The sequence below is a fragment of the Aedes aegypti genome, chromosome 3 (genome assembly GCF_002204515.2).
Source record: "Aedes aegypti strain LVP_AGWG chromosome 3, AaegL5.0 Primary Assembly, whole genome shotgun sequence".
NCBI classification, from domain to species: Eukaryota; Metazoa; Arthropoda; class Insecta; order Diptera; family Culicidae; genus Aedes; species Aedes aegypti.
The window spans coordinates 54274886-54302158 of NC_035109.1; the positions used below are offsets into that span (position 1 = coordinate 54274886).

General features: G+C 41.2%; 1 protein-coding gene across 9 annotated transcripts in view; it reads left to right on the plus strand.

Moving 5' to 3' along the window:
- The window catches only part of LOC5579912 (adenylate cyclase type 6), a 611840-nt gene that overhangs the window by 467488 nt on the left and 117079 nt on the right, over positions 1-27273 (plus strand). For all 9 annotated transcript variants that reach the window (XM_021848827.1, XM_021848823.1, XM_021848828.1 and 6 more), the window contains one exon: positions 2127-2742. In XM_021848827.1, coding sequence (XP_021704519.1) covers positions 2127-2742 — 616 coding nt within the window. The remainder of the gene's footprint in view (positions 1-2126; positions 2743-27273) is intronic.

Below are 27273 nucleotides of genomic sequence, written 5' to 3' on the forward strand. Positions count from 1 at the left end.
AGAGCTGCTTGAAGTATTGGTTCTGTTTTCTTTGTTCATCTTATTAAGATTGGTCATCGTTGGCGTATTGTTCGCTCCGCTGTCCTCTCGAACCGTGTGACGATTACCTGTAGGCCCTCGTAGCTGGTTGGTATAAGAAGAACCTCCTCGGTTCAATAGGTCGTTAATGCTTGTACGATTCTGAAATATCTCTCCTACATCAGCACAACGCATGCTAATGTGTACTGCTCTACCACAGTGACGACAGGTTATGAGCTGGTTCTTGTGTGTAACGAGTGTGAAATGCCCGGAAATATTGATGTATGATGGTATTTGTTCTTGTTGGCGAATCCGTATTGCTCGTACTCCATTTATAATGCCTTTCAATGGCGATGGCGACTCCTACGTTTCGTTTTTGATCGACAAAACTTATCCAAACCTTGACATTTCTTGCTTGATCAAATCATCTCTCATTTGTAGTGGCAAGTCATGCACCTTGACTTACGTCGTGCCATCTTCCATGTGCAACGGTACCGTGAATTTGTAATATTCATATCTCACCTCATGTTTCAAATCATGTGTCTCGACAATTTGCATCGCATACTCCTCATGATCAACCTCAACATACGTGATCCCTCGTGACAAATTGGCTTGCACTGATCCAATCCTTTCTGACGCAATGGCAATGATGTTGAATAAGTAATCCGTAACGGTCTCAATCTTTGGCTTCTTCAAAGCTTCCAAGAAGGTAATGACAAATGTTCGTTCTCGTAAATTGCCGCTAGTAGACGCCATGTTGTGCGTGTTAGCGTGTGATCGTGTGTGATAAAATTTGAAATACTACTGATACTATTTTTCACCAGCTTTCAAAGACACGTCTGCTCACACAGAAGTCTCGATATCTACTAATAACCTGAGACGAGACTCGCGAAGTCGGTCTTCTTTTTCTACGGTTGCTAAGATGTTCTTCTTTGATTCTGTGTTTACACAAATTTATGAGCAAGATGTTCAAGCTTTTACATGAACTCAATGGCAAAGATGAATTGTGATTGCATCGTTCCTAGTTCAGAAAACCTTTTCAAGGTAAATTTCATATTCGCAAATGCAGTAAACATTGCAGTTACAAATGTTTTGCTTGTTTAGATTTAGTTTTATCAGCGCAAATCAAATGAAATATTTCGCTGAATTTAATTTTCTATAAATGATTCCAATACTTTCCACATATTCGCCCACAAAATCAACTGGCTGCATCTGATGTTTCGTGACAGCGAAATCTGGGCTGCATATGACGTTACTTTTTTTCCTCTTCGCGAGTCTCGTCTCAGCTAATAACCAATGGCTCTAAGGGCTTCTTAGAGCTTCTTAGATCTTCTTTGATTTGATTTCTCCAGAACAGTGTTGCCAGTTTTTTTAAATCATTTGGGATGCTTTATATATCGTTTCCTCCAAAGCTGACGTGTAAATTATGTATTTTACAAAATATCCGATTAAAAACACTCTTCATAATTTCTATGACATTCGGATCTACCAAAATAGCGTTATCAATAATATAAACACAAATTGTACCACTGAAAACTTCTAGATTTTGACCCAACTTTTTCCACTATTACCGAACAATGAAAAATTGTTGTAGTTTCAAGATCTTTTACCATCTTTAAGTTAAGTATAGCAGTAATGCCATCTTACGTAATCAATACGAATTTTTTAAACAGTTCAAGAAAGCAATAAATTCCAGTTATAGAAAATAACAGTTTCCTTCAGTATTTGATACCTTGTGGAGATATTGCATTGTTATTTAACATATTTTCAAATCTGAATTATGGCCAAAAAAGCGGTTGTGAAGTAAAACGTAGTCAAAAAACGACCCAAGAAATGTGAAGTGACTCTATTTTCAAGTTGAATATTTCAACCAAAAACATACAGCTTTAAGGTTCATCAATTTCCGTAATGGCTTAAACTTTCACTTTCAACAACCACACAACTTCCCCTCAAAAGTTCACCTCCAATCCTGGTAGCTTCAATCGCCTTTCTGAACTTTTCCATTTTCTCCGGCCTAATTCAATAACCGTTTCACATATACATCGAATCAGTTTTATCTCATCAATTACCTCATCCCTCGCTCATATTTTATCTTTCTTCCTCAACAGACCACGGAGGTTGGAACACTTCATCGTCGGTGCCACCGATTTTACCAACGACATCAGCGGAAGTGGAAGCGACGTTGTCCAAGGCGTCGTCCTTGGGATTATCACAAACGGCGGCGGCCGAACGATTTCCGGTCCGTCTGCTGTTCAACGAGAGCTTTCCCGACAAGGGTGGTGGGGGTGGTCTAAGTGAGGACAGTCCTACCCCCGGTGATAATGGGTTCAATGTGAGAGATTCCATTGTGGGGCACGGGGCAAGAATCCGAAGAAGCGCAAGGACACCGTCGTCGTCGTCGTCAATTGTGAGTGAAAGTGTGATCGAAGAAGAGAGCCCCAAGCGAAGGTTGAAAGTTCGAACAAGTGAAAGTTTCTGGAGCAAATTGCTTCCTGCCACAGCCACAGATGCTGGGGGGTTAGAAAGTGTTTCGAAAGGTGGCGGCGGTCGTAATGATAATGTTCGGTCTGGTGGAGTAATTAATCATGCGATCGAGCGTGTGCAGAGGAATAGTAATCGAGTGAGGAGGAGCCTTTCCGGAGGAGGAGGTGATAACGAAGGCAATCAGTTGTTAGAGGCAGTGGTGAAGAACCCGGCGAATGGGAAACAGAGGAAAGGACCAGGGTGAGTACGCTGGATGAATTCATAACCTATACTGGCTGCTTTACAAGGTAGGGTTAAGTGGTTCAAATAGCACGCATGGGGTAAACTGGCCTTCCTTACATGTTGGTGTAATTTATGATATTTAGAGTATTGATTGGTTTGGAAATATTTTTGATCCCTCCATTGGACCTGGGCAATGATGGAATTTTTAACATCCTCACCAAGAAACTTCCAGAAAGTAGCTTAGCATTCTTGTTTGATATATTTAACAAGTGCTTTAAGTTGGCATATTTTCCTGACAAATGGAAGATTGATAAGGTTGTACCAATTTCAAACCAGACAAAAATGCTCCAGAAGCTTTCAGCTATCGTCTAATCAGCTTGCATTCCTCCATCAGTAATCTTGTTAAAAAGGTCATTTTGAACAGAATGATGATCGACATGAAGGAAATTTCTATTATTGCCAATGAACTTTTCGGATTCCGCCATGGCATTCGACCACTCATCTACTTTTACGTATAACAATTTTGATTCGCTTCAACAAATCTGAAGGCTGTCTGAATCTTGCCCTTCTAGACATAAGAAATGCATTCGACAGTGTTTGGCATGAAGGCTTGCTTGAATAAAAAAAAAAACTTTAATTTCGTAACATTGTTAGGATAATCCAAGGCAATCTGAATCGTACAATTCAGGTAAATTATAAGAACCCCAGGTCTGAAAGACTTCTTTTAGGAGCTGGTGTGCCTCGTCAGAGACGTCAAAAATCTTTGTTTGCCGATGACTCAGGCTCTCCGCCAAAGGCCGAAACCTGCTTCTCATCTATAGTAGAAGAATATTTTTTCACCATACTTGCATAAATGGAAGATTTCTCCTAATGCTTCCAAAACTTAAATAATAATATTCCCACATTAATTAAAAGCTCTTGCAATATATTTAGGTTAAGTTTATTGAAAGCATTTTTTTATCTTATAAGCAGGTGAAATCAAAACATCTGTGAAAAATCTGAACTCCTACAGCAAATTAAATGTTATTAGCTGACAACAAACTGTTAATAAATGCTTAATTCTAAGCAATAAGGGTTCTACATTTACATTTTGAACCATCTTCCCCTATTACTCTCAATCTGAGCTACTGAGTTGTTGTTACTTTCCAATGGGGTAGGAAGTGAAGGCGGTTGTCTAATGACAGCGTGACAAAGTCGTGCGGGTGTGAACCGTACGATAAAAGCTTCTCCTCTGTGAAGTTCACCGGACATTTAATGGGGCCGGGGTGAAGTGAGTAACAGGAGCAACTCAATTAGACGTAATTGACATTGTGTGATATAATCTCGGGTCGGGTGGAAGTAGACCGAGACCAGGAAGACGAGAAGATGATACGCGTTCATGTCAATCGATGTTAATGAAGTTCAATTTACGATCGTGTTTGAATGATAGTTCAGTGGAAATGTGGCATCCGCTTATGGAGTTGTATCACGCGTTCAAGATGTAGGATATTGAATTGGAATCTCGTTTGGGATATATGTTAACCAGTACGGCAGTTACATTAAAAATATTTGTTAGAATTTTATCTCATCAACCCAATACCATCTTGTCTTAAATCTCAAAGAAAATATAATATAACATATTGCGTAGAATTACAACCCAATTGTTATGTTATGACATCATTGTTGATCTATGCTGTTACATCTATCTTCTAACAAATATTCGAATGTAATTTTACGTAATACTCACGACACGAGTGATGTGCTGGAAAACAATGGCGTATTACACACTTTTTTTTTTCAAATTATGACTTTTAATGTTTGGCTAACCAACTTACGGGTGGATGGTTTAACAACTACCAAAAAAGCATACATCACATATACATTACATTTGGATTGATGTTTGATGATTGATGATTTTGATGTTATTTTGTGATTTTGGTTTTTCATTATTTTATTCGTATACACAAAAAATAGTGCGACTGTAGACTGTATGGTTTCAGATATCAGGTATCAGAAGGCCGGCTCCAAAGGCACGTTCCCCACCAGTTGGGAGATTTGTGCCATCGCCATATTTTAGCCTATTTCATCATCTACCCGATGGGAGAGGAAGGGGAAGGGAAAGATGGGAGGAAATAGGAGTGGAGCCCTTGAAGAGGGAAGATCGCATAAGCGAAATGAGAGCATGTAGCTCCATACCACAATAGGTTTGAACAGCGCCCTAAAAAGGGAACTGCAAAACGCATGAGCGCAAAGAGAGCCTTTAGCTCATTACCACAGCGGGTTAAGAATAACAGAATGTCCTGAAGATTCAGGCTTCTGAATTCATTTTCACTTAATAAGTGTTTACCAAGTAATTGGAATCGCATTTGCGAAAAAACTGGACAGTTACATATCAGGTGATACGAAGTTCCATAATCGGAGTCACAACTATCACACACAAATGAGTCAGCACGCTGAATATTTGCCATGTGATAGTTGAGTCGGCAGTGGCCTGTCAACGCTCTGACCAAGAGACTGCAATTCTGCTTTGACAGATTTGTTAAATACTTAGCCACCCTTGGAGATGGCTCAGTAATGTACAATTTTGTTTGACGACATGACTCTAAACTATTCCAATATTGCTTGTGCTGAGTTGCCGCCCAAGAGTTTATCTGAAGCTTCACCCAGCACTTCGAAATTGGAATAGCCGGCTCAGGGCCAATGAAGTTATGCGATGCTCCATCGCGAGCTAGCTCATCAGCCAATTCATATCCAGCGATGGAAGAATGGCCAGGTACCCATACAAGGTTCACAGAGTTGACTGAATTCAGTTCCTTCATTTGAGTTCGACATGCGATAACAAGCTTCAACCTTGAGTTGGCCGAAGCGAGAGCTTTTATAGCAGCCTGACTATCTGAACAGAAGTATATGACTTTACCCATTACGCGCTGTTGAAGTGCTGATTGCACTCCACACATAAGAGCAAATATTTCCGCCTGAAAAACGGTGCAGTTTCTACCAAGTGAGTAAAACTGATTCAGCCTTAGCTCACGAGAATATACTCCTGCACCAGCTCTACCTTCAAGAAGGGAGCCATCAGTGTAACATACTATATTGTTTGATATACTTCTTTCCAAATAGCCACTCTTCCCTTGAAGGGAATTATGTGGTAAATGTCCTGTAAGGAAAGTTACAAACAATTGTGAGATCACTTGGAGCAAGGACAATTTTGTCCCATTTCACCAAAAGTGGAAACAACGAAGTGTGTGTAGATCTACGATTCACTGGATTTTTCTCCAGTAGATCCAGTACCCATAAACGGTAAGAGCAAGAAAGTGCTTCTTGTTTAAGATATATGTGTAGTGGCGCAACGTCGAAAAGGGCCTCGAGCGCTGCTGTGGGAGTTGTAGAGAACGCATCAGACATCGCCATCAAGCACATCCTTTGGAGATGGCCCAATTTTGATTGGATTGTTCTCACTTCGCCCTTTTGCCACCACACAAGACATCCATATGCCAATATTGGTCGAACAACTGTTGTGTAAATCCATTTGATATACTTGGGTTTGAGGCCCCATGTTTTACCAAAGGTTCGCCGGCATTGACCGAAGGCCATGCAAGCTTTTTTGACTCTGAAATCAATGTGAGCTGTCCATAAAAGTTTGGAATCTAGAATGACTCCGACATACTTTATTTGATCAGTCACATTAATCTCAGTGCCAAAAAGACGTAAAGGTCGAATTCCATCCCGGTTTCGTCTTTCCGTAAAAAGAACAATAGATGTTTTATTCGGGTTAACCGAAAGGCCATATTGGCGACACCAACTCTCGATTACCTGAAGAGCACTTTGCATCAGGTCGAATAGGGTGCTTAGTTGGTATGTGAACTATCAGAGCTAGATAGTCGTCGGCAAATCCATAAGTTGGAAAACCGCAATTATTGAGTTGCCTCAATAGCGTATCTGCTACGAGATTCCACAAAAGTGGTGACAAACTGCAAACACTCAATTTTCGAATCGCTGCTTGACGCAATGTCGAGAAGAGATGTCGGTTTTTGAGCGTTTGATGAATCCAATTGGCAATCATTGTAGGTAGCCCATGGTTTCATGCGGCTTCCAATATGGCATCAAAAGACACGTTATCAAAGGCACCCTCAATATCCAAAAAAACACCCAAGCAGGATTGCTTCTGAGCGAATGCTTTCTCGATATCGTATACAACTTTGTGTAAAACAGTCACTGTGGACTTTCCAGATTGGTAAGCATGTTGATTCACATAAAGAGGCCTGTTTGCCAAATAAACATCACGGATGTGATGATCGATAATGCGTTCCAGACATTTCAGAAGAAAAGAGGTCTGACTGATTGGTCTAAAACTCTTCGCTTCCTCATAAGACGCATGTCCTCCTTTTGGGATAAACTTTACAGTAATATCACGCCAGGATCTGGGAATGTACCCGGTAGCAAAACTGCTTACAAGTAGCTTTTTCAAAACATGTTTGATAAACTCAAATCCTTTTTGGAGCAGAACAGGATAAATCCCATCCGCTCCTGGAGATTTGAAAGGAGCAAAACTATTAAGTGCCTACACGGAAAAAAATCGGTTGCCGGATTCATGAACAAAAAGTCATGAATTCATAAAATTTTATGTTTCATGATATCATGATTAAAAGTCATGAAATCGTGAGTATTATGCAAGAATTTGTATGCTCAGGCCGTTACACAAATCTAACTGTCACTTTCTTCATCTTAGTCAACGCATCTCATGGCGATTGGTGATTTTTTTTCTAGTAGTTTTGTTTTTGAAAAAGTTTAAATTGAAGACACTGCTTTTTTGATCGACACTGCCATCGTATAGATGACATTCTTGGCGATATTTCCGTAAGTTCCCACATTGTGTCACGACACAATCAATCTGCCGGAGCTGTTAGATGTTCCAAAATATACTTACAAGCCTTCATCCTGATTTTGCAGAACCGGGCAATGTTTGACTTTGAGCGAAGATTTCGCTTCACAAACTAGTCGGCGATTTTGACTGTTCGGATGTGATGCCTTCCCTATGTCCTATAGTAGAGCAGTTTAGTAGACCTTTCGTCAAATCAATTGATGTTCGAAACAATATTTTGCGTACAAACCAAACCACTGAATGTTCGCGTTCCTGCTTAAGATTTGGCACTCGTTAGGTTGACATTTCTGGAATGTGTTCGCGGTTTATTACGAAACTAACGGCGCAAAAGTCGCAACGGTTTTAATTTTTCATTTCATTTGTTTACCAATAGCAAATATAAACTGGGAGCTAAATTGACGTATAATGTTCCGTTTTCATGAAATTAGTTCATGATTCAGGGATTCTGCTTCATGATTTCATGACCCAACTTTCCATTTTTCAGCACCAAAATCGGAATCATAAATGAAAGCCATCTAAATACATGAATAGTGCTTATGTTTTCATGAACTTTGTTCATGATATCAGATCCTGCTTCATGATTTCATGACCGAAATTGCCACTTTTCGTATCAAAAATTGGAATCATAAATGACAGATGACTAAATCCATGAATAGTGCTTATGTTTCCATGAATTTTATTCATGGTTCCAGCATACATGCTTCAAGATTTGAGGATTCCAGCTGACATTTTTCTTCGTTTTAAATTGAAAACGTAACGTACAGCCGGCGTTACGGTAAAATGCTTCATGATTTCATGACTTTTGGTCATGGTGTATTTTCATAACAAGAAAACACACTTTCCTCCCGAAATCATGACTCATTCTCCTTATTTCGAGTGCCGCATTTTTATCCGTGTATTGAATCGATTCAGTAGTTACGATACTGCGAGCCGAGGCCAGAGACTCGTAACTACATGAAAAGACATTTGGTTCATCCGTAGATGCTATGTCCACACATCCGGGGAAGTGTGTATTGAATAAACATTCTAAAACTTCTTCATCGGAAGAAGTAAAGTCACCATTAGGTAAGCGAATTTCGTTCACTTGGAAATCCTTAGATTTTGCAAGAATTTTGTTCAACCGACTGACTTCACTCAAACTGGAAACATTTGTACAAAGGTTTTTCCAGCCGGATCGTTCAGCAGAACGAAGAGACTTCTTGTAAGCCTTGCGAGCCGACTTGAACGACTCTGATCCAGCTGAACGACGTCTGTTCCAACTCCTTCTACATTGTTTCCTGAGTCTAGTCAGATCGGAATTCCACCAGGGGGTCCCTCTTGTAGTCTTTACAGACCGCAGAGGACACGCTTCTTCAAAAGCTTCCATAATGTAGGATGTTGTAGTATCAACGGCATCATCCAGATCACTTGGATTTTCAATGAACGGAGAATATCCATGAAATTTGGTCGCAACCAATTCAATATAGAGTTCCCAGTTTGCTGATCGGGGATTCCTAAAACGCAAAGTCTGCGCAGTTACATTTGAATGTTCAAAGAAGATGTAGCGATGATCAGATAATGATTCCTCATCTGATACATGCCAATTCGTCAACTCGTGACTGATTCTATTCGAGCAGAGCGTTATGTCTAACACTTCTTCTCTATTAGAAACGGCTAAAATATTAACGTCCCATAAAAAATATAAAGTTTCCATAAAAAATGCAAAATTTGCCAGTAAAGAAGCAAGGGTAAAATCAACAGAAAAGTTAAAAATTTGCATAAAAAAATAAAGAAGTGCATAGAAAAAACAAAATTTTCCATAAATAAATAAATTTTGAGCAATAAATAGATTCAAAAGTGCAGTAGAATTGACAATAATCTCACTAAAAAATACCGATTTTTACATTGAAAAACCTCAAAATGTCCCTATTTTATTCACAAAAAGCAAGAAATAATTATAAATTTTCCACAAAAAAAGCCAAAATTTGCAATAAATAAATAATACTTCGCCCATAATAAATCAAAAATTTCCATTCAAAAAATCAAAAAGAGCAATAGCAGTAAATGAAAAGTTGCAATAAACAAACCCAACTGAGCAATTCAAAATGACAATCAATACATGAAAATGTTGTAGAAAATTCCAATATTTAAGTAAAACTTTCCATAAAAATAACGTAATTTTCCAATAATGATTAATAATGTGTGTAATACGGAAATTCACTTTCATCTTTGGTGTAGCTGCCCACAGCAGTTGCAGAAATGTGTATACTTCGATTGATGAGTTTTTTCCTAAATATTTTTTTTTATTTGCATACGAACATAACGCTTTTTAAAGTATCTTCTAATAGGTTCATTTTTAGATCTAATGGGTTGTCTCAATACTACAAATATGGTTAAGCATGCTGTAACGCTACTTTTGTACCTCATCACCCACTTCATGCAACTACGTCAGTGGTCTAACAACACTTAGCGCGCTCGGCAAAGTTCCATCATGCCGCATAAAGTGTTGCCACAAATGATGCTTAGTTTGTAAACACCATTTCCCTGGCTGGTGGGGCATGAGAGCATAAGCTTCTACCATCAATTAGTTGGACATAACCAAAGCAGTGACATAAGTGTTCCTAATATTGGAAGATTAGATATCCCATGTTCCATGTTTCATTTCAACTTTGCCGAAATAATTAAAATTGTAGCGCCTAACGATGGGGTGTATTAAAAAACATTTTTTTGTGATTTTTCGAAACCTCGCCTCCCCTCCATGTATGATTTATTGTATGAAACATTATTTTTTTGTACATGGCAAGAAATATTTTTTTTCAAACCCGGCCAATCTCCCCGCTCTCCCCTCCCCTAAATTCTTACGTAATTAATTATCGAACTCTAAAATGCAATTACTACATCTACATACGACGACTAATTAGCTCCAATTGTGAAAACAATGCTTCAGTTTGACTGAAAATTTATGAAATCCATTACACACATTATTACTCATTATTGGAAAATTACGTTATATTTATGGAAAGTTTTACTTAAATATTGGAATTTTCTACAACATTTTCATGTATTGATTGTCATTTTGAATTGCTCAGTTGGGTTTGTTTATTGCAACTTTGCATTTACTGCTATTGCTCTTTCTGATTTTTTGAATGAAAATTTTTGATTTATTGTGGGCGAATTATTATTTATTTATTGCAAATTTTGGCTTTTTTAGTGGAAAATTTATAATTATTTCTTGCTTTTTGTGAAAAAAATAGGGACATTTTGAGGTTTTTAAATGTAAAATTCGATATTTTTTAGTGAGATTATTGTCGATTCTACCGCAGTTTTGAATCTATTTATTGCTCAATTTTTTTTATTTATGGAAAATTTTGTTTTTTCTACGCACTTCTTTATTTTTTTATGTAAATTTTTTACTTTTCTTTCCCTTGTTTCTTTACTGGCAAATTTTGCATTTTTTATGGAAACTTTATATTTTTTTATGGAACGATTAATTGTCTGCCATTAGAAACCATGAAGGTTGGGCGATTGCCTATGTTAAGTAATCCAAGGTCTGTACTACTTAAATATTCCATCGGACTGGAGCCTCTCAAATTGATATCTAAGCTGCCCCAGATGATGTGATGAGCATTGGCATCACTGCCCACAATCAGCGGAAGGCCTTTTGTTACGCAGTGTGCGACAACTCGTTTGAAGTCATCCGTTGGGGATGGTTCATCATGTGGTAAATATACCGAACAATACACGTATTTCCTGTTGAGGTCACCAACAGAAACATCGATTGTGACAGCACATACATCTCTGGTAGTTAACTCAGAAATGAGTGTAGCAACGATTGCTTTATTAACGAGCACGCATGCGCGGAGCATGGAGCGCGAGTTTTCCATTTCAAGTTTGCTGAAAGTAGCAAAAACTGGGTCCACAAGGTTACCTAGATAGAAGTTCCCTCTACGAAAGTAGGGTTCTTGAACTAGCGCCACTTGGGCTGCACCATTTTGCGTGAGTCTGCAAAGATTGATCGTTGCTGTTCTTTTATGCTGAAAATTGATCTGAGCTAACCTAACCGTAGCCACTACCCAAACTAGGCAGGATTAAGCTTTTTGCAATCTCAGCATGAAAAAGACCAGCAACGAAAAAACCAGATCGGTATCTATTTAAAGTCACCAAAGGCGAGAAAGCACAGAATACACTGTGTAAAACGCATAATGCAAATCCATATAGGTGATAATTTAGATTAAATGTCAACATATTCATAATCCCACCCTTTTTAAGCCTCAGGATAGAGACTGAAGAAGAGCAGCCGATTATCTCGGAGAAACACAAGGTCACCTGCACCATTGCTCCGGGTAGCACAGAAAGGACTCAATACTGTGGAGGGCGCCCTGGTACCCCACAGGCTCCGTTTGCGGTTAGGTTTTATTCAGACCCTCCTTACCATTCATTCCTAGGCATGGTACGCATCACACCATAAATTAGGGGTCACCTGTGAGGTGGACTTTTACCACCGGAACAGGCAGTCCGTAGTGTTGATTCTTAGCCAGTTGAAATAACCGCTACCGACACTACGCGGCTATCTAGGCTGCTCGGGAAAAGGAGGTTAATATTGATGATTGACTCCTGACGTACCCAAGCAGCCGGCAATTTGATGATTGATGATTTTGATGTTTTTTTGTGATTTTGGTTTTTCATTATTATATTCGTATACACAAAAATTAGTGCGACTGCAGGCTGTATGGCATGCAACACTTCCTTCAACTTTGGTGAATATCGTTATCTTCAAGATACAATGGGGGCCTTCCTTAGCCGAGTGCTTAGAGTCCGCGGCTATAAAGCAAAGCCATGCTGAAGGTTTCTGGGTTCGATTCCCGGTCGGTCCAGCATCTTTATCATCGTACCTGCCACACGATATACGAATGCGGAAATGGCAACTTTGACAAAGAAAGCTCTCAGTTTATAACTGTGGAAGTGCTCATAAGAACACTAAGCTGAGAAGCAGGCTCTGTCTCAGTGAGGATGTCTGCACCTGTTATTTTGATAACAACCGAACAGTGTAAAACGTAAATCGTCATTTTGAAAAGTTCTCAATCCATGCTTAAACTTTTCCGAATACTTAGATCCATATATCTATATGTAGATGTAATATTTTTGGAAAACATAATTGTAACCTTACTTTTAACGATCCCGATATGGTCGATGTTCAGACAGACCGGACTACATTTTGACCCTATAAAGATAAGCCAAGAAGTCAAATAATTCTGATCTTTTCGATGCTCTTTTGATACAGAAGTTTTATCAAATAGATAGGTTACAATATAGCAGTAAATAATGCTAATATTTTGCCATTTCGAATACTTGGAAAACGCTCTATTGATGTCATTAGAAAGCACTTGGTCCAGTCTGACTAAACACCGACCACATAACTGTCGTAAAAATAGATCGGAGTGAATAACAAGTTGTTTCTTGTTGCGTACCTAGTGCAGTGCTCTATGGAGAATATTGTCTGATGACGGTTTTTCAAGGTAACGAGACGTCATTAACTATCAGTTTTACGTTGTATTTACTATGAAAATTAAAAAAATCATCTAAAAAAACAATTTTTTTTATCGAATTTTCATGGAAGTTTGTATATACTTCCAATGATTATTTTGATGGGAGTCAATTTCAAAAATTTCGCGGTTGACTAAGGCAATAAAGGCAAAATGTTGCAGGTTTGTCGATATGTCATTACTTAACCTAAGTAAGGACTTTGGGTCTTTTTCGACCCATTTCGAAATTCAAATCAATGTAACATTTGATTGAAATAACCTAGCAATTTGAAACTTTCTGACAATTATTTTTTGTAGGAAATTTTGTTTTTGCGGAAACAAAAGTTTCGAATGACTCCTAGGGGGGCTTCCGTAAAAAAAGTTACAAATTGTGACTTGGGGTCGTTTTCGACCCGAAAATTCAAACAGCTCGCAAAAATCAGTGTGTTGACCGAATTTAGTTCTGTTGGGCGTAAATGAAGGGCACACATGTCTAGTTTCAGAAACCTTCCCGGAGAGCCGGATTCGGTCACTGTGGCCACCGGGAACCTGCTACATCTAAAAAAAGTCCCTTTAGAGACCCTAACTTTGACGACCTGTAGTTTCGTAACTAAACAATCAATCTGAACCGTTCCCATATTGTTGAATAGGTATTCACGTGGAGATTCTCAAATCACTTAGTTATCCATACCCAGTTCCGGAAACCCGGAACATCCGAAGAGTAAGTTCCCACGCAGTTCTGTATATGTAATTCACATCGGTACTATTCGGTTGATGGATAATTTGACATAATTTTTTCTGTAATAAGGAACCAATAACCGGTGCACATTCCCTGAAAAATTTGGTCCAATATGGTCCATTCGGAACCGGTTCCTGGAGTCCCGGGAGGTGGCCAATCTGGACAATTCGATTAAATTACTAAGATTTGAACCCCAAATCAAAATTAATTGTGTCCAATTCCTTACGATTTTTTATGTTTGGATGTATTTTGACAAAAGAATGAATAGATGGTTATTTTGGTCCTTTTGGAGCACCGGAATGGCCACCGGGAAAACCCGTAATATGGGACCACTAAGTATTAGCACCAAAAGTAGGCATGCGACTGCTTAATCTTCATGATTTTGAATATTTGTGACTCTGCTAGTTCAATAATTGATGAATGACTACTTTGGTTCTTCTGGCCCACCGAAATAACCCAGGAATGGCCACCGGAGATACCCGTATTGTGGAACATTTTAGTTTTTGTACAAAAACTAGGCATGCGACGACTCAATCTTCATGATTTTGAATCCCTGTGATTCTTCTAGTTCAATTATTGATGAATGCCCACTTTGGTTCTTCTGGCCCACCGAAACAACCCAGGAATGGCCACCGGAGATGCCCGTATTGTGGGTCATTTTAGTTTTTGTGGCAAAACTAGGCATGCGACGGCTCATTCATCATGATTTTAAATACCTGTGACTCTGCTAGTTCAATTATTGATGAATGACACCTTTGGTTCTTCTGGTCTACCGAAATAACCAAGGAATGGCCACCGAAGGTACCCGTATTGTGGAACATTTCAGTTTTTGTACCAAAATTAGGCATGCGACGACTCATTCTTTATGATTTTGGATACCTGTGACTCTTCTAGTTCAATTATTGATGAATGACCACTTTGGCTCTTCTGGCCCACGGAAAAAACCAAGGAATGGCCAACGGAGATGCCCGTATTTTTGGTCTTTTTAGTTTTTATACCAAAACTAGGCATGCGACGGCTCATTCTTCATATTTTGCCAAAAGAATGAATGGATGGTTCTTCTGGTCCTTTTGGAGCACCGGAATGGCCACCGGGAAAACCCGTAATATGGGACCACTAAGTATTAGCACCAAAAGTAGGCATGCGACTGCTTAATCTTCATGATTTTGAATATTTGTGACTCTGCTAGTTCAATAATTGATGAATGACTACTTTGGTTCTTCTGGCCCACCGAAATAACCCAGGAATGGCCACCGGAGATACCCGTATTGTGGAACATTTTAGTTTTTGTACAAAAACTAGGCATGCGACGACTCAATCTTCATGATTTTGAATCCCTGTGATTCTTCTAGTTCAATTATTGATGAATGCCCACTTTGGTTCTTCTGGCCCACCGAAACAACCCAGGAATGGCCACCGGAGATGCCCGTATTGTGGGTCATTTTAGTTTTTGTAGCAAAACTAGGCATGCGACGGCTCATTCATCATGATTTTAAATACCTGTGACTCTGCTAGTTCAATTATTGATGAATGACACCTTTGGTTCTTCTGGTCTACCGAAATAACCAAGGAATGGCCACCGAAGTTACCCGTATTGTGGAACATTTCAGTTTTTGTACCAAAATTAGGCATGCGACGACTCATTCTTCATGATTTTGGATACCTATGACTCTTCTAGTTCAATTATTGATGAATGACCACTTTGGTTCCACTGGCCCACCGAAACAACCCAGGAATGGCCACCGGAGATACCCGTTTTGTGTGTCAATTCAGTTTTAATACCAAATCTAGGCATGCGACGGCTCGTTCATCATGATTTTGAATTCCTGTGACTCTTCTAGTTCAATTATTGATGAATGACCACTTTGGTTCTTCTGGCCCACGGAAAAAACCAAGGAATGGCCAACGGAGATGCCCGTATTTTTGGTCTTTTTAGTTTTTGTACCAAAACTAGGCATGCGACGGCTCATTCTTCATATTTTGCCAAAAGAATGAATGGATGGTTCTTCTGGTCCTTTCGGAGCACCGGAATGGCCACCGGGAAACCCGTAAAATGGGACCACTATGTTTTAGCACCAAAAGTAGGCATGTGACGGCTTTATCTTCATGATTCTGAATCCCTATGACTCTGCTAGTTCAATTATTGATGAATGACCACTTTGGTTCTTCTGGCCCACCGAAACAACCCAGGAATGGCCACCGGAGATGCCCGTATTGTGGGTCATTTTAGTTTTTGTAGCAAAACTAGGCATGCGACGGCTCATTCATCATGATTTTAAATACCTGTGACTCTGCTAGTTCAATTATTGATGAATGACCACTTTGGTTCTTCTGGCCCACGGAAAAAACCAAGGAATGGCCAACGGAGATGCCCGTATTTTTGGTCTTTTTAGTTTTTATACCAAAACTAGGCATGCGACGGCTCATTCTTCATATTTTGCAAAAAGAATGAATGGATGGTTCTTCTGGTCCTTTCGGAGCACCGGAATGGCCACCGGGAAACCCGTAAAATGGGACCACTATGTTTTAGCACCAAAAGTAGGTGTCACTGTTTCAGCGGAAATTTCTCGGATTTCGTAGGGGGAATCACTCGCGGCGTATAAAGTTCAACACTATTTATTTAAACGGACTACTTTTCGGACAACGTTCAAAAATTTATTATTCTACGTTATTGGTGAAATTTGTTATTCTAGAATTCTGGACTCGGACCGATAGAGCTCCGATGGATTGCTCTGCTACACGCGCGAGATCGTTTCGTACTACTGTAGCTTTATTAATTTTAGCCTGACGATCTGAATACACTAGTTTTATGTGAGAGTGAGTTCTGGAGAGAATTCACATTCTAGGCTTATTGAGAATTGAGAATGGTTTGGCGTGGAACATAGGTGACTGCTGGCTACAATTAGTTTTGATGCGACATACCGGCCGCCTTGAAATACCCATTTCAATAGTTCTTCATTAAACCTGCTCTTCTATTACCCGCTTACGTTCTAACACTGAATATTCAAAGCACTGTTAATTCGTGGCTGGATCTGAAGATCTCTCCTCTTTCCGTCGATTGACCCTTAAACTGGTTGTCTTCGGTTGGTAGCTGCGACTTGATTGATGAACGTCGAGGTGTACATGCTCAATCCGTCCGATCGAAGCAGTGCCAAAACATTCTCCTCGGACCGTGCTTACGGTGATCTTGGTTGGGACTTCATTGTACATCTTGGACCGTATTGTTTGGTGGAACTTCGTTAGGAGGAATCGTCTTCTACGAGGTTTTCTACGATGATCGATGACTGCTTGACTGGAGATGTCCGTGGCTTCTTGGGGGGTCACCTGACCCAATGGTAATTGCCTTGCCTGGCGCGGAGGCCTCCTGGCCTCCGCTAGCGCCCCCGGCGCCGATGATGATGCTCTCGATGATGGAATGATTACTCGTAGTATGCAAAAATGTGCTTGTGCGGCAGCACTGACTTCAACGTTGTGGAAATCACCGATATGAGTTGGCCAAACCCACTGGTGTTCTGAGTTGCTACGTTGAGAGGGATGGTACCATCGATCCCTGCCTTGGATTGTTGCTCGCATGAAGCGACTTCTTCGACTACGATGACAAATGATATTGCAACAGTATTTTGCATTTGGACTAACTGACTGAACAGGACATTTGAACTTGCCGACACGGATGTGCCGGACCTCACAGGACGATACTGAAGTGATGCTGAACTGGACAGGACATTTGAACGGACAAAACGCATGCTTGACAACTGGACTTCAATTTGAATTGACTGGACACTGGTTGGGACGGCTCGTGGATCCAAGATGGAAAACAGTACACGCCGAAGCGCTGAGGTTTAGTTTTCTTCGGAAGTTGATGAAAGTTGATTGTCCCGGATGGGAAGGACACAAATCTTAGAGATTGCTCTACGGAACAGACCATCCTGAGTTTTTACTGTCACTACGCGGATGTTTCCATCCGTACCCGCATGGACATCTACTACTCGTCCCAACTTCCATTTTAACGGTGGTAGATTATCTTCCCTTACAATGATCATAGTACCGACAGAGATATTGTTGCGCCGACGCGTCCACTTTGTTCGGTTTTGGAGATCGGACAAATATTGTTTGGACCATTTTTTCCAGATCTGTTGCACAAAATCTTGTGCGTTTTGCCACAGTGACAAACGGTTTTGGGGAAGATGGCTTAAGTCTGGTTCCGGAATAGCGGTTAGAGGTCTTTGGATAAGGAAATGACCCGGAGTCAAAGCCTCAAAATCCATTGGATCACTGCTGATGGGTGTCAACGGACGGGAATTTAGGATTGCTTCCACTTGTACGATTGCCGTTTGCATCTCGTCATGTGGAAGAATCTTGGTGCCGATGGTGCGTTTGAAATGTCCTTTGAAAGACTTTACTGCAGCCTTCCAGAGGCCACCAAAGTTGGGTGACCTTGCTGGAATGAAACGAAATTCAATTTCGTCTTCTTCTGCGCCGTTTGTAACTGACTGCTGGAATTGTTGATTACGGAACAATCGATGGAGCTCGCTAAGCTCGCGCCTTGCACCGACAAAGTTGAGAGCGTTGTCGCACATGACTAGGATTGGCCGTCCGCGACGGGCGACAAACCGCTTGAATGCCGCAAGAAAAGCTGCGCTGGTCAGGTCTCCAACCAACTCAAGGTGCACAGCTTTTGTTACCAGACAAACGAAGACAGCAAGGAAGTATTTCCGTGGGGCTGCCCGTCGATTAGCATTGGCAACGAAGAATGGACCGCAGTAATCCACACCCACCTTCAGGAATGGCGGTGCAGGTGATACAAGTTCCGACGGTAGATTTGCCATGAGCTGCTCTAACACCTTGGGCTTGTTACGGAAGCAGGATACACATTCGTGGATAACTGTATTCGCTAGTCTACGGATTTGAGTGGGCCAATATTTCTCCCTTACGCTACTGGTTAGTAATTGCTGGCCTGCGTGGAACAACTTCAGATGGTAGTCTGCGACGATCAGTTTACTCAAAGGATGACGGTAACAGAGAATCGCAGGATGCTTGCGAGTTGATGATACAGGTGCTTGAGATAGCCTACCACCAACACGCAGTACGCCGTCGACGAGTATTGGCCAGAGTTGGTGAATGGGAGATGACTGTTTTACTTGATTTCCGCGTTGGAGGGCAGAAATCTCTTCTGGAAACGATTCATTTTGGGAGAGTCGTACTAGTAACAGTAAAGCTTCTTGGTGCTCAATGTGATTGATGTTGCCGCATCTTATCTCATCTGGGCGTCGACAGTTATGAATAAAGCGACGAATCCATGCAACTCTTCTCACCAGTACGAATAAAGACGAATGGAGGCCAAATAGCTCATTGTTCGTCTTGGATTGTGCTGGAATTGCCACCGCACTTCGCTCTTCCAGTAGCGATTGATCGAAGTTTTCTTCGGGACTTGCCACCGGCCAAGTGCTGCGGTCTCGACGCAGCCATGCTGGGCCTTCAAACCAAACATTTTGGTATTGTAATTGGGATGGGTTCATACCACGTGAGATTATGTCCGCCGGGTTTTCAGCTCCAGCTACGTGATTCCAGGCAAATCCTTTGGTGATGTGTTGAATCTCGGACACACGGTTAGCAACGAAAATCTGCCATCTCGAGGGCAAAGAAGACAACCAATGCACTACGATGGTAGAGTCTGTCCAGAAGCTGGCGTCATGAGGAATACGAATACTGGATTTCACCTTTTCGTACAGATGGCAAAGTAGCAATGCTGATGACAATTCCAAACGCGGAGTGGATAGTCTTTTTTTGTTACGCTTAAGGTCTTCTAGCGGCGCAACACGTGATTTGGCAATAAGTAGACGTACCTCCACTGAAGCATCCATCAGGGTACAACGAGTGTAAATACATGCACCGTATGCCTTATCCGAAGCGTCACAAAAACCATGCAACTCCACTGATACTGCTTCAGTCTTGAAACCTATCCAGCGTGGAATCGAAAGAGAGGACAATGCTGTCAAATTCATCCTGTATTCCTGCCAGAACAGTTGCATTGCTTCGGGTAAATGGTCGTCCCAAGCGCAGTTGTGCTTCCACAGCTCTTGGAGAAATATTTTTGCAATGACGACCACCGGACCGATCAATCCAAGAGGGTCAAACAACCGAGCTGCTTCAGCGAGAACAATACGTTTAGTGAGAACAGTGTCATTGTTCTGCTGTGGAGAATCGTATCGAAAACAGTCTGATTGTGGCTCCCACTGCAAGCCTAGGGTCTTCACTGGAGAGGATGATGAATCCAGCTCTAACAAGGCTCGACTATCCAACAATTCATGTGGCAAATGCGCCAACAATTCTTGGGAGTTTGAGTTCCATTTTCGCAGGTTGAATCCTGCAGATGCTGTCAGCTCCACCATTTCTGTTGCAAGCAGTTTCGCTTCCTCGACGTTGTTCGCTCCTGTCAACATGTCGTCGACATAGAAGTCCTCGCGTAACACCTTAGCTGCATGTGGATAATCGGAAGCTTCATCATCTGCTAGCCGTTGAAGGCATTTCGTTGCCAGATAAGGAGCCGACGCCGTTCCATATGTGACGGTTGTCAGTTCATACGTCTTCAAAGGTTCATCAGGAGAATCCCGATAAAGAATTCGCTGTAGATGCTGATCTTGTGGCTGTACTAGTATCATCCGGTACATTTTTTCAATGTCTGCAACAATCGCCACGCAGAACAGACGGAAACGAAGAGCAATCGAAATTAGGTCCTCTTGGATCACCGGGCCGACCATGAGAGCATCATTGAGGGAAACTCCGATACTGGTTTTACATGATGCGTCAAATACAACGCGTAGCTTGGTTGTAGTACTGTCTAACTTGAACACGGCGTGATGAGGAAGATAATACGCAGGAGAGGCATCGTTGTCATCTGATACTGACGCTGATACTTGCACCATGTGACCAAGTCGTTCATATTCTTGGATGAAACCTGCATACGCTGTCTTCAGTTCTTGATTCTGCTGAAATCTCCTCTCCAATCCAAGAAACCTTCTAGCTGCTATGCTATTTGACTCTCCGAGCTGACTGATGATGTAGTCTCGCTTGGGAAGCGTGACAACGAACCTTCCCCGATCATTTCGAACTGTAGTTTGATCAAAAAATGCTTCACAAGCGGTCTCCTCCACAGACTGAGTGCATTGAGTGTGGCAATTTTCAAGTTCCCAGAACTTCGTTAACTGTTCCTGCAGGTTTGCAAGAGTACAGGAATATGCTGATGTGTGTTGCACCGGCAACGGATGACTAATTACGCGACCGGATACTATCCAGCCAAAAACAGTATTCTGCAGTGTAGGCCCTCCGTCCATTATTTTTTCTCGACCGTCAATGAGCAGATCCAGATAATGTTCGGCTCCAATGATCAAGTCTATACGACCTGGCTCGTGGAATTGTGGGTCTGCAAAGGCAATGTTGTTCGGGAGCTTCCAGTTGACCACGTTGATTTTCTGTGCTGGCAAAGTTGCAGTCAACTCAGGTAGCACGTAGAAAGTTATTTCCTCGTGGAATGGCGATAAATCCGGACTTCGAGGGAGAACTGTAGCCTTCACTGACTTTCGTGCTTCGACTACTGAACCACCGATACCTTGAACCGACATATGTTCAGCTGAGCTCTGTAGCTTCAGTTTGCTGGAGAACTGTGTCGTCATGAAGCAAAACTGTGAGCATGAATCTAGCAAAGCTCGTGCTAGTCGAGTGTTGCCGTAACTGTCTCGTACGCGTACAAGAGCAGTTGATAGTAAAATATCTTGCGTAGAAAGCTGTATGCTTGTCGGAAGGGCTACGGTGTTTTGGTTGGTGCATGATTGACTTGAGGTGGATGGTTGTGCGCTGGATTGCGAGTGTGATGCGGAAAGTGTGCGTGTGGGTTGCTGTGTAGTGTGAGCTTGTGTCGGTTGGTTCTGGTTTGGCAGATGTGTCTGTAGTTGCTGCTGATTGATTGTCGGAGGTTTAGGTTGCCCTTGTGGGACGGAGAATCTGTTACTCACTTCACTCACTTGTTGTTGTTCCGGGTGCAGTAGGGAATGATGCTTCAGCTTGCAATGATGACACTCTCCTCTGGTGCATGCTCTCGCCTGATGTCCTGGAGATAAGCAATTCAGGCAAAGTCGGCTTCTTCTTACTGCTTCACTGCGCTCAGCAACCTTCAGTTTCAGGAACTTCAAACAGCGGAAAGCGGAATGAAAGCCTTCTCCGCAGAAAGGACATTTGAACGACGGTTGAACAACAGAGTTGCTAATGGAGAACTTGGCCTTCTTCTCAGGAACGACTGTAGTTTTAGCTGGAGCTACGGACTGTAACACGGAGCAATGATCTCTCAGGAAAGCCATGAGGTCTTTATACTTGGGCACTTCCTTTGAGTTATGGTGCGTTTCCCAGTTACGGAGCGTTGTCGAATCTAAGCGAGTACACACCATGTGAACAAGCATTGTGCTCCAGTTGTCGGTAACTTCTCCTACCTTGTCTAGCATGAGAAGGTGTTTATCGAAGTCGCTGATTAGAAGACTAAGCAACTCGTATCCTTCTCTCCGCATAGGCTCTATCGAAAACAAGGCATCGAGATGGGCTTTAACTATCAATTTCTTGTTTTCATATCGTTTCTCCAACATCTCCCAGGCAACCACGTAATTAACGTCTGACATTTCAACGGAATTTATCTCCTGAAGAGCTTCTCCACTAAGCGATGACCGCAAATACGTGAATTTATCCATTTCGGTTAGCTGTGAATTGTTATGGATCAAACTCCGAAAGGTATCACGAAAGGTCACCCAATCCTTAAGATGACCACTAAAGGTTGGCAGACGGATTTCTGGAAATTTGACACGTGATAAACCAGTCGAACTTCCTTGCATCACAGGTTGTTGCTGAACAGAGGGTTGTATCGTTAAACGACTCATCAAAGCAGCTTTCAAACGGCAATATTTGTTTTCCACATCTAGGATGATCTTCTCGTTCTCTGCTTCCTTTTTCTTGATTCGATCCTCAATCATCTCACTAGTCATTTTCTGGTCAGTATCACTTTCTTCTTCTACATCTTCCGTAAGCAGCTCAATTTTTCTTCGAACACTGTGGAAATCACTGAAAGCGGCCTGCAGGCGTTCCAAGCGAATCTCCACTTCTGCACCATGTACACTAGAGTCAAATTTATCGAGAAAACATTTCACTACTTCGAAAGTTTTTAAACTGTTTCGTTCTTGTTTAAATAAGTCACGTAATTCGTTTGCCATTTTCACAAGATAATCACTGATAGTTCAACGTTATTCAGTTCATTGATCACGAAATATCACTCACTGTAATTCACTTCCACTATGCACCCGAAACGCGAATTCCACTCGACGTCCCAGCGAACCCGCAATGTTGACAGTGACAAGGGGAAGGGCAACAACCAACGACAGCAGCGAGAGGATCCAACCGAGCAGAACACCAAAAACCAGGAAAGCAGCAGATTGAAAGACCAACCAGAGAGATGGTAGACACAGAGGCTCACCTACACCCACAATTTGCAGAAAGATATTCAAACACTTCCATGCTATTCTAGCCATTAATTTATTGACCGCAATCATATAAACTACGCACCAGTGACTCGCATGCAAAGAGTCCACCATCAATCATCAACATGCACATCTAGTACTTCCCCGTTTGTTTCCAAGCAGCTATCCTCCTATCCATGCAGTCGCCGTTGTGGATATCTCCTAAGCCTTCACCACGATGAGCAGAAATCAGGAACAATGCAGCATCCAACACGATATCACCACACCACTGAGGTCAACGATCTAAGCCCAGGTTCACTGAACCGTATCCACCGGCTGGTGGAGGGTTTCTTCATACAACTGCTATTGTTTCGGATTAACACTGGTCACTATTCGTTTTAAATGTCCCCGAAATCCGGTTCGAAGGACCAAATTATGTCACTGTTTCAGCGGAAATTTCTCGGATTTCGTAGGGGGAATCACTCGCGGCGTATAAAGTTCAACACTATTTATTTAAACGGACTACTTTTCGGACAGCGTTCAAAAATTTATTATTCTACGTTATTGGTGAAATTTGTTATTCTAGAATTCTGGACTCGGACCGATAGAGCTCCGATGGATTGCTCTGCTACACGCGCGAGATCGTTTCGTACTACTGTAGCTTTATTAATTTTAGCCTGACGATCTGAATACACTAGTTTTATGTGAGAGTGAGTTCTGGAGAGAATTCACATTCTAGGCTTATTGAGAATTGAGAATGGTTTGGCGTGGAACATAGGTGACTGCTGGCTACAATTAGTTTTGATGCGACAGTAGGCATGTGACGGCTTTATCTTCATGATTCTGAATCCCTATGACTCTGCTAGTTCAATTATTGATGAATGACCACTTTGGTTCTTCTGACCCACCGAAATAATCCAGGAATGGCCACCGGAGATGCCCGTATTGTGGGTCATTTTAGTTTTTGTAGCAAAACTAGGCATGCGACGGCTCATTCATCATGATTTTAAATACCTGTGACTCTGCTAGTTCAATTATTGATGAATGACACCTTTGGTTCTTCTGGTCTACCGAAATAACCAAGGAATGGCCACCGAAGATACCCGTATTGTGGAACATTTCAGTTTTTGTACCAAAATTAGGCATGCGACGACTCATTCTTCATGATTTTGGATACCTGTGACTCTTCTAGTTCAATTATTGATGAATGCCCACTTTGGTTCTTCTGGCCCACCGAAACAACCCAGGAATGGCCACCGGAGATATCCGTTTTGTGTGTCAATTCAGTTTTTGTACCAAAATTAGGCATGCGACGGCTCATTCATCATGATTTTGAATACCTGTGACTCTTCTAGTTCAATTATTGCTGAATGACCACTTTGGTTCTTCTGGTCCACCGAAACAACCCAGGAATGGCCACCGGAGATACCCGTTTTGTGTTTCAATTCAGTTTTTGTACCAAAACTAGGCATGTGACGGCTCATTCTTCATGATTTTGGATACCTGTGACTTTGCTAGTTCAATTATTGATGAATGACCACTTTGGTTCTACTGGCCCACCGAAATAACCAAGGAATGGCCACCGGAGATACCCGTTTTGTGTGTCAATTCAGTTTTAATACCAAATCTAGGCATGCGACGGCTCGTTCATCATGATTTTGAATTCCTGTGACTCTTCTAGTTCAATTATTGATGAATGACCACTTTGGTTCTTCTGGCCCACCGAAAAAACCAAGGAATGGCCACCGGAGATGCCCGTATTTTTGGTCTTTTTAGTTTTTGTACCAAAACTAGGCATGCGACGGCTCATTCTTCATATTTTGCCAAAAGAATGAATGGATGGTTCTTCTGGTCCTTTCGGAGCACCGGAATGGCCACCGGGAAACCCGTAAAATGGGACCACTATGTTTTAGCACCAAAAGTAGGCATGTGACGGCTTTATCTTCATGATTCTGAATCCCTATGACTCTGCTAGTTCAATTATTGATGAATGACCACTTTGGTTCTTCTGACCCACCGAAATAATCCAGGAATGGCCACCGGAGATACCCGTATTGTGGGTCATTTTAGTTTTTGTACCAAAACTAGGCATGCGACGGCTCATTCTTCATGACTTTGAATACCTGTGACTCTTCTAGTTCAATTATTGAAGAATGACCACTTTGGTTCTTCTGGTCCACCGAAACAACCCAGGAATGGCCACCGGAGATACCCGTTTTGTGTTTCAATTCAGTTTGTGTACCAAAACTAGGCATGCGACGGCTCATTCTTCATGATTTTGAATACCTGTGACTCTTCTAGTTCAATTATTGATAAATGAACACTTTGGTTCTTCTGGTCCACCGAAACAACCCAGGAATGGCCATCGGAGATACCCGTATTGTGGGTCATTTTAGTTTTTGTACCAAAACTAGGCATGCGACGGCACATTCTTCATGATTTTAAATTCCTGTGACTCTTCTAGTTCAATTATTGATGAATGACCACTTTGGTTCTACTGGCCCACCGAAATAACCAAGGAATGGCCACCGGAGATACCCGTTTTGTGTGTCAATTCATTTTTTGTACCAAAATTAGGCATGCGACGGCTCATTCTTCATGATTTTGAATACCTGTGACTCTTCTAGTTCAATTATTTTTATAAAAAAAAAAGCTTTGAATGGTTCGGTCTGTTTGTCTGTGCTAGAAGTATAGACTTGCAAATCGTTCATTTTATTCAAAACACTTTGAATGGTTCGCCACTCTAAGTGTTGGCATAAGAATATTATGTGATGGTCCAGCCAATCGATTTATTTTTTTCAATTTGAGTAAAATATTGTTACACATGCTTTCGTCCTAACAGCTGTAGGAATGTTGCTTTTAGCTATTTGTTCAACAACTTTTGAATGGTTCGTCACTTCAAGTAACGACATTATTTACTCCTATTTGGAAATATTCCATGTCAATTGAATATATTATATTCCTAAGCGTGTTAACAAATAATCGTTTATCATGGTCTAATCGCTTATCAAAGTGAATCCTGTGACCCAACTATCCTCCCCATTAACAATAAGCCCTACCAGTAACCTTTGTGGAGATGCAGAGGAAAACACGGTCTCCATATAGCATTGGTTACACACTTACATTCCTTCCCTCAATCCCACTTGACTGCAAGGACGTGGCCGGCGCCGTTATTGACCATGTATAAATAGAGGCACTGAATTATGCACATTGAAGAAGATTATGGCCAATCCCAGCCGAACTTCTAGTTGATTCTTTGTGCATCTTCACCGACTTTGGTCAATCACGGAATAGCAACCATTGATATGTGTAGTCAGTCTAAGCTAAGCTAAGCTAAGCTATTAAGGATGCTGTTCAGCAATATCGAAACACAAAACAGATGAAAGGAATATCGGAGCAAAGCTCATCAAAATGGACCCGGAGTAATTGATGATTGGGTTAAATTGGATGAGATTCAGAATATGGAAACAGATTAGCTGAAGAAGAAGTTTTTAGATTCTTATAATGTTTTAAATAGGATAACACAGTGGATTAGGGGTTGCTGAATCTGACGCCATTCCAGCTCGTCACAATTTTAGGTCGCCAAAGTTGTATAAAACCAGTGCACTGGTTTCATTTATATTTACATGAAATTTAAAGTATGCTTTGTCATTTTTTTGCGATCTAATCCACCAAGCATGCAAAGTAGGACTTTCATTTCAGATGTAATTTGGTTGAAATTGCACGATAAAATTTAGATTTAATCCATTTTTTCAACATGCTTGCAATTTCCATACAAATGCTATGTTTCTCTTATTTGACGTTATAGAATACTTTTATGAGCTATAAAAAAATAATACTGAATTCTGTGGCAAATTAAGTAAATCAATTCCCATAAAAGCTGAAAAACTTGCATGCAAGTTGGCTGAATTAATCAAATTTTGCATTTTCAATAGCCAACATCTCAAAAATTAGACA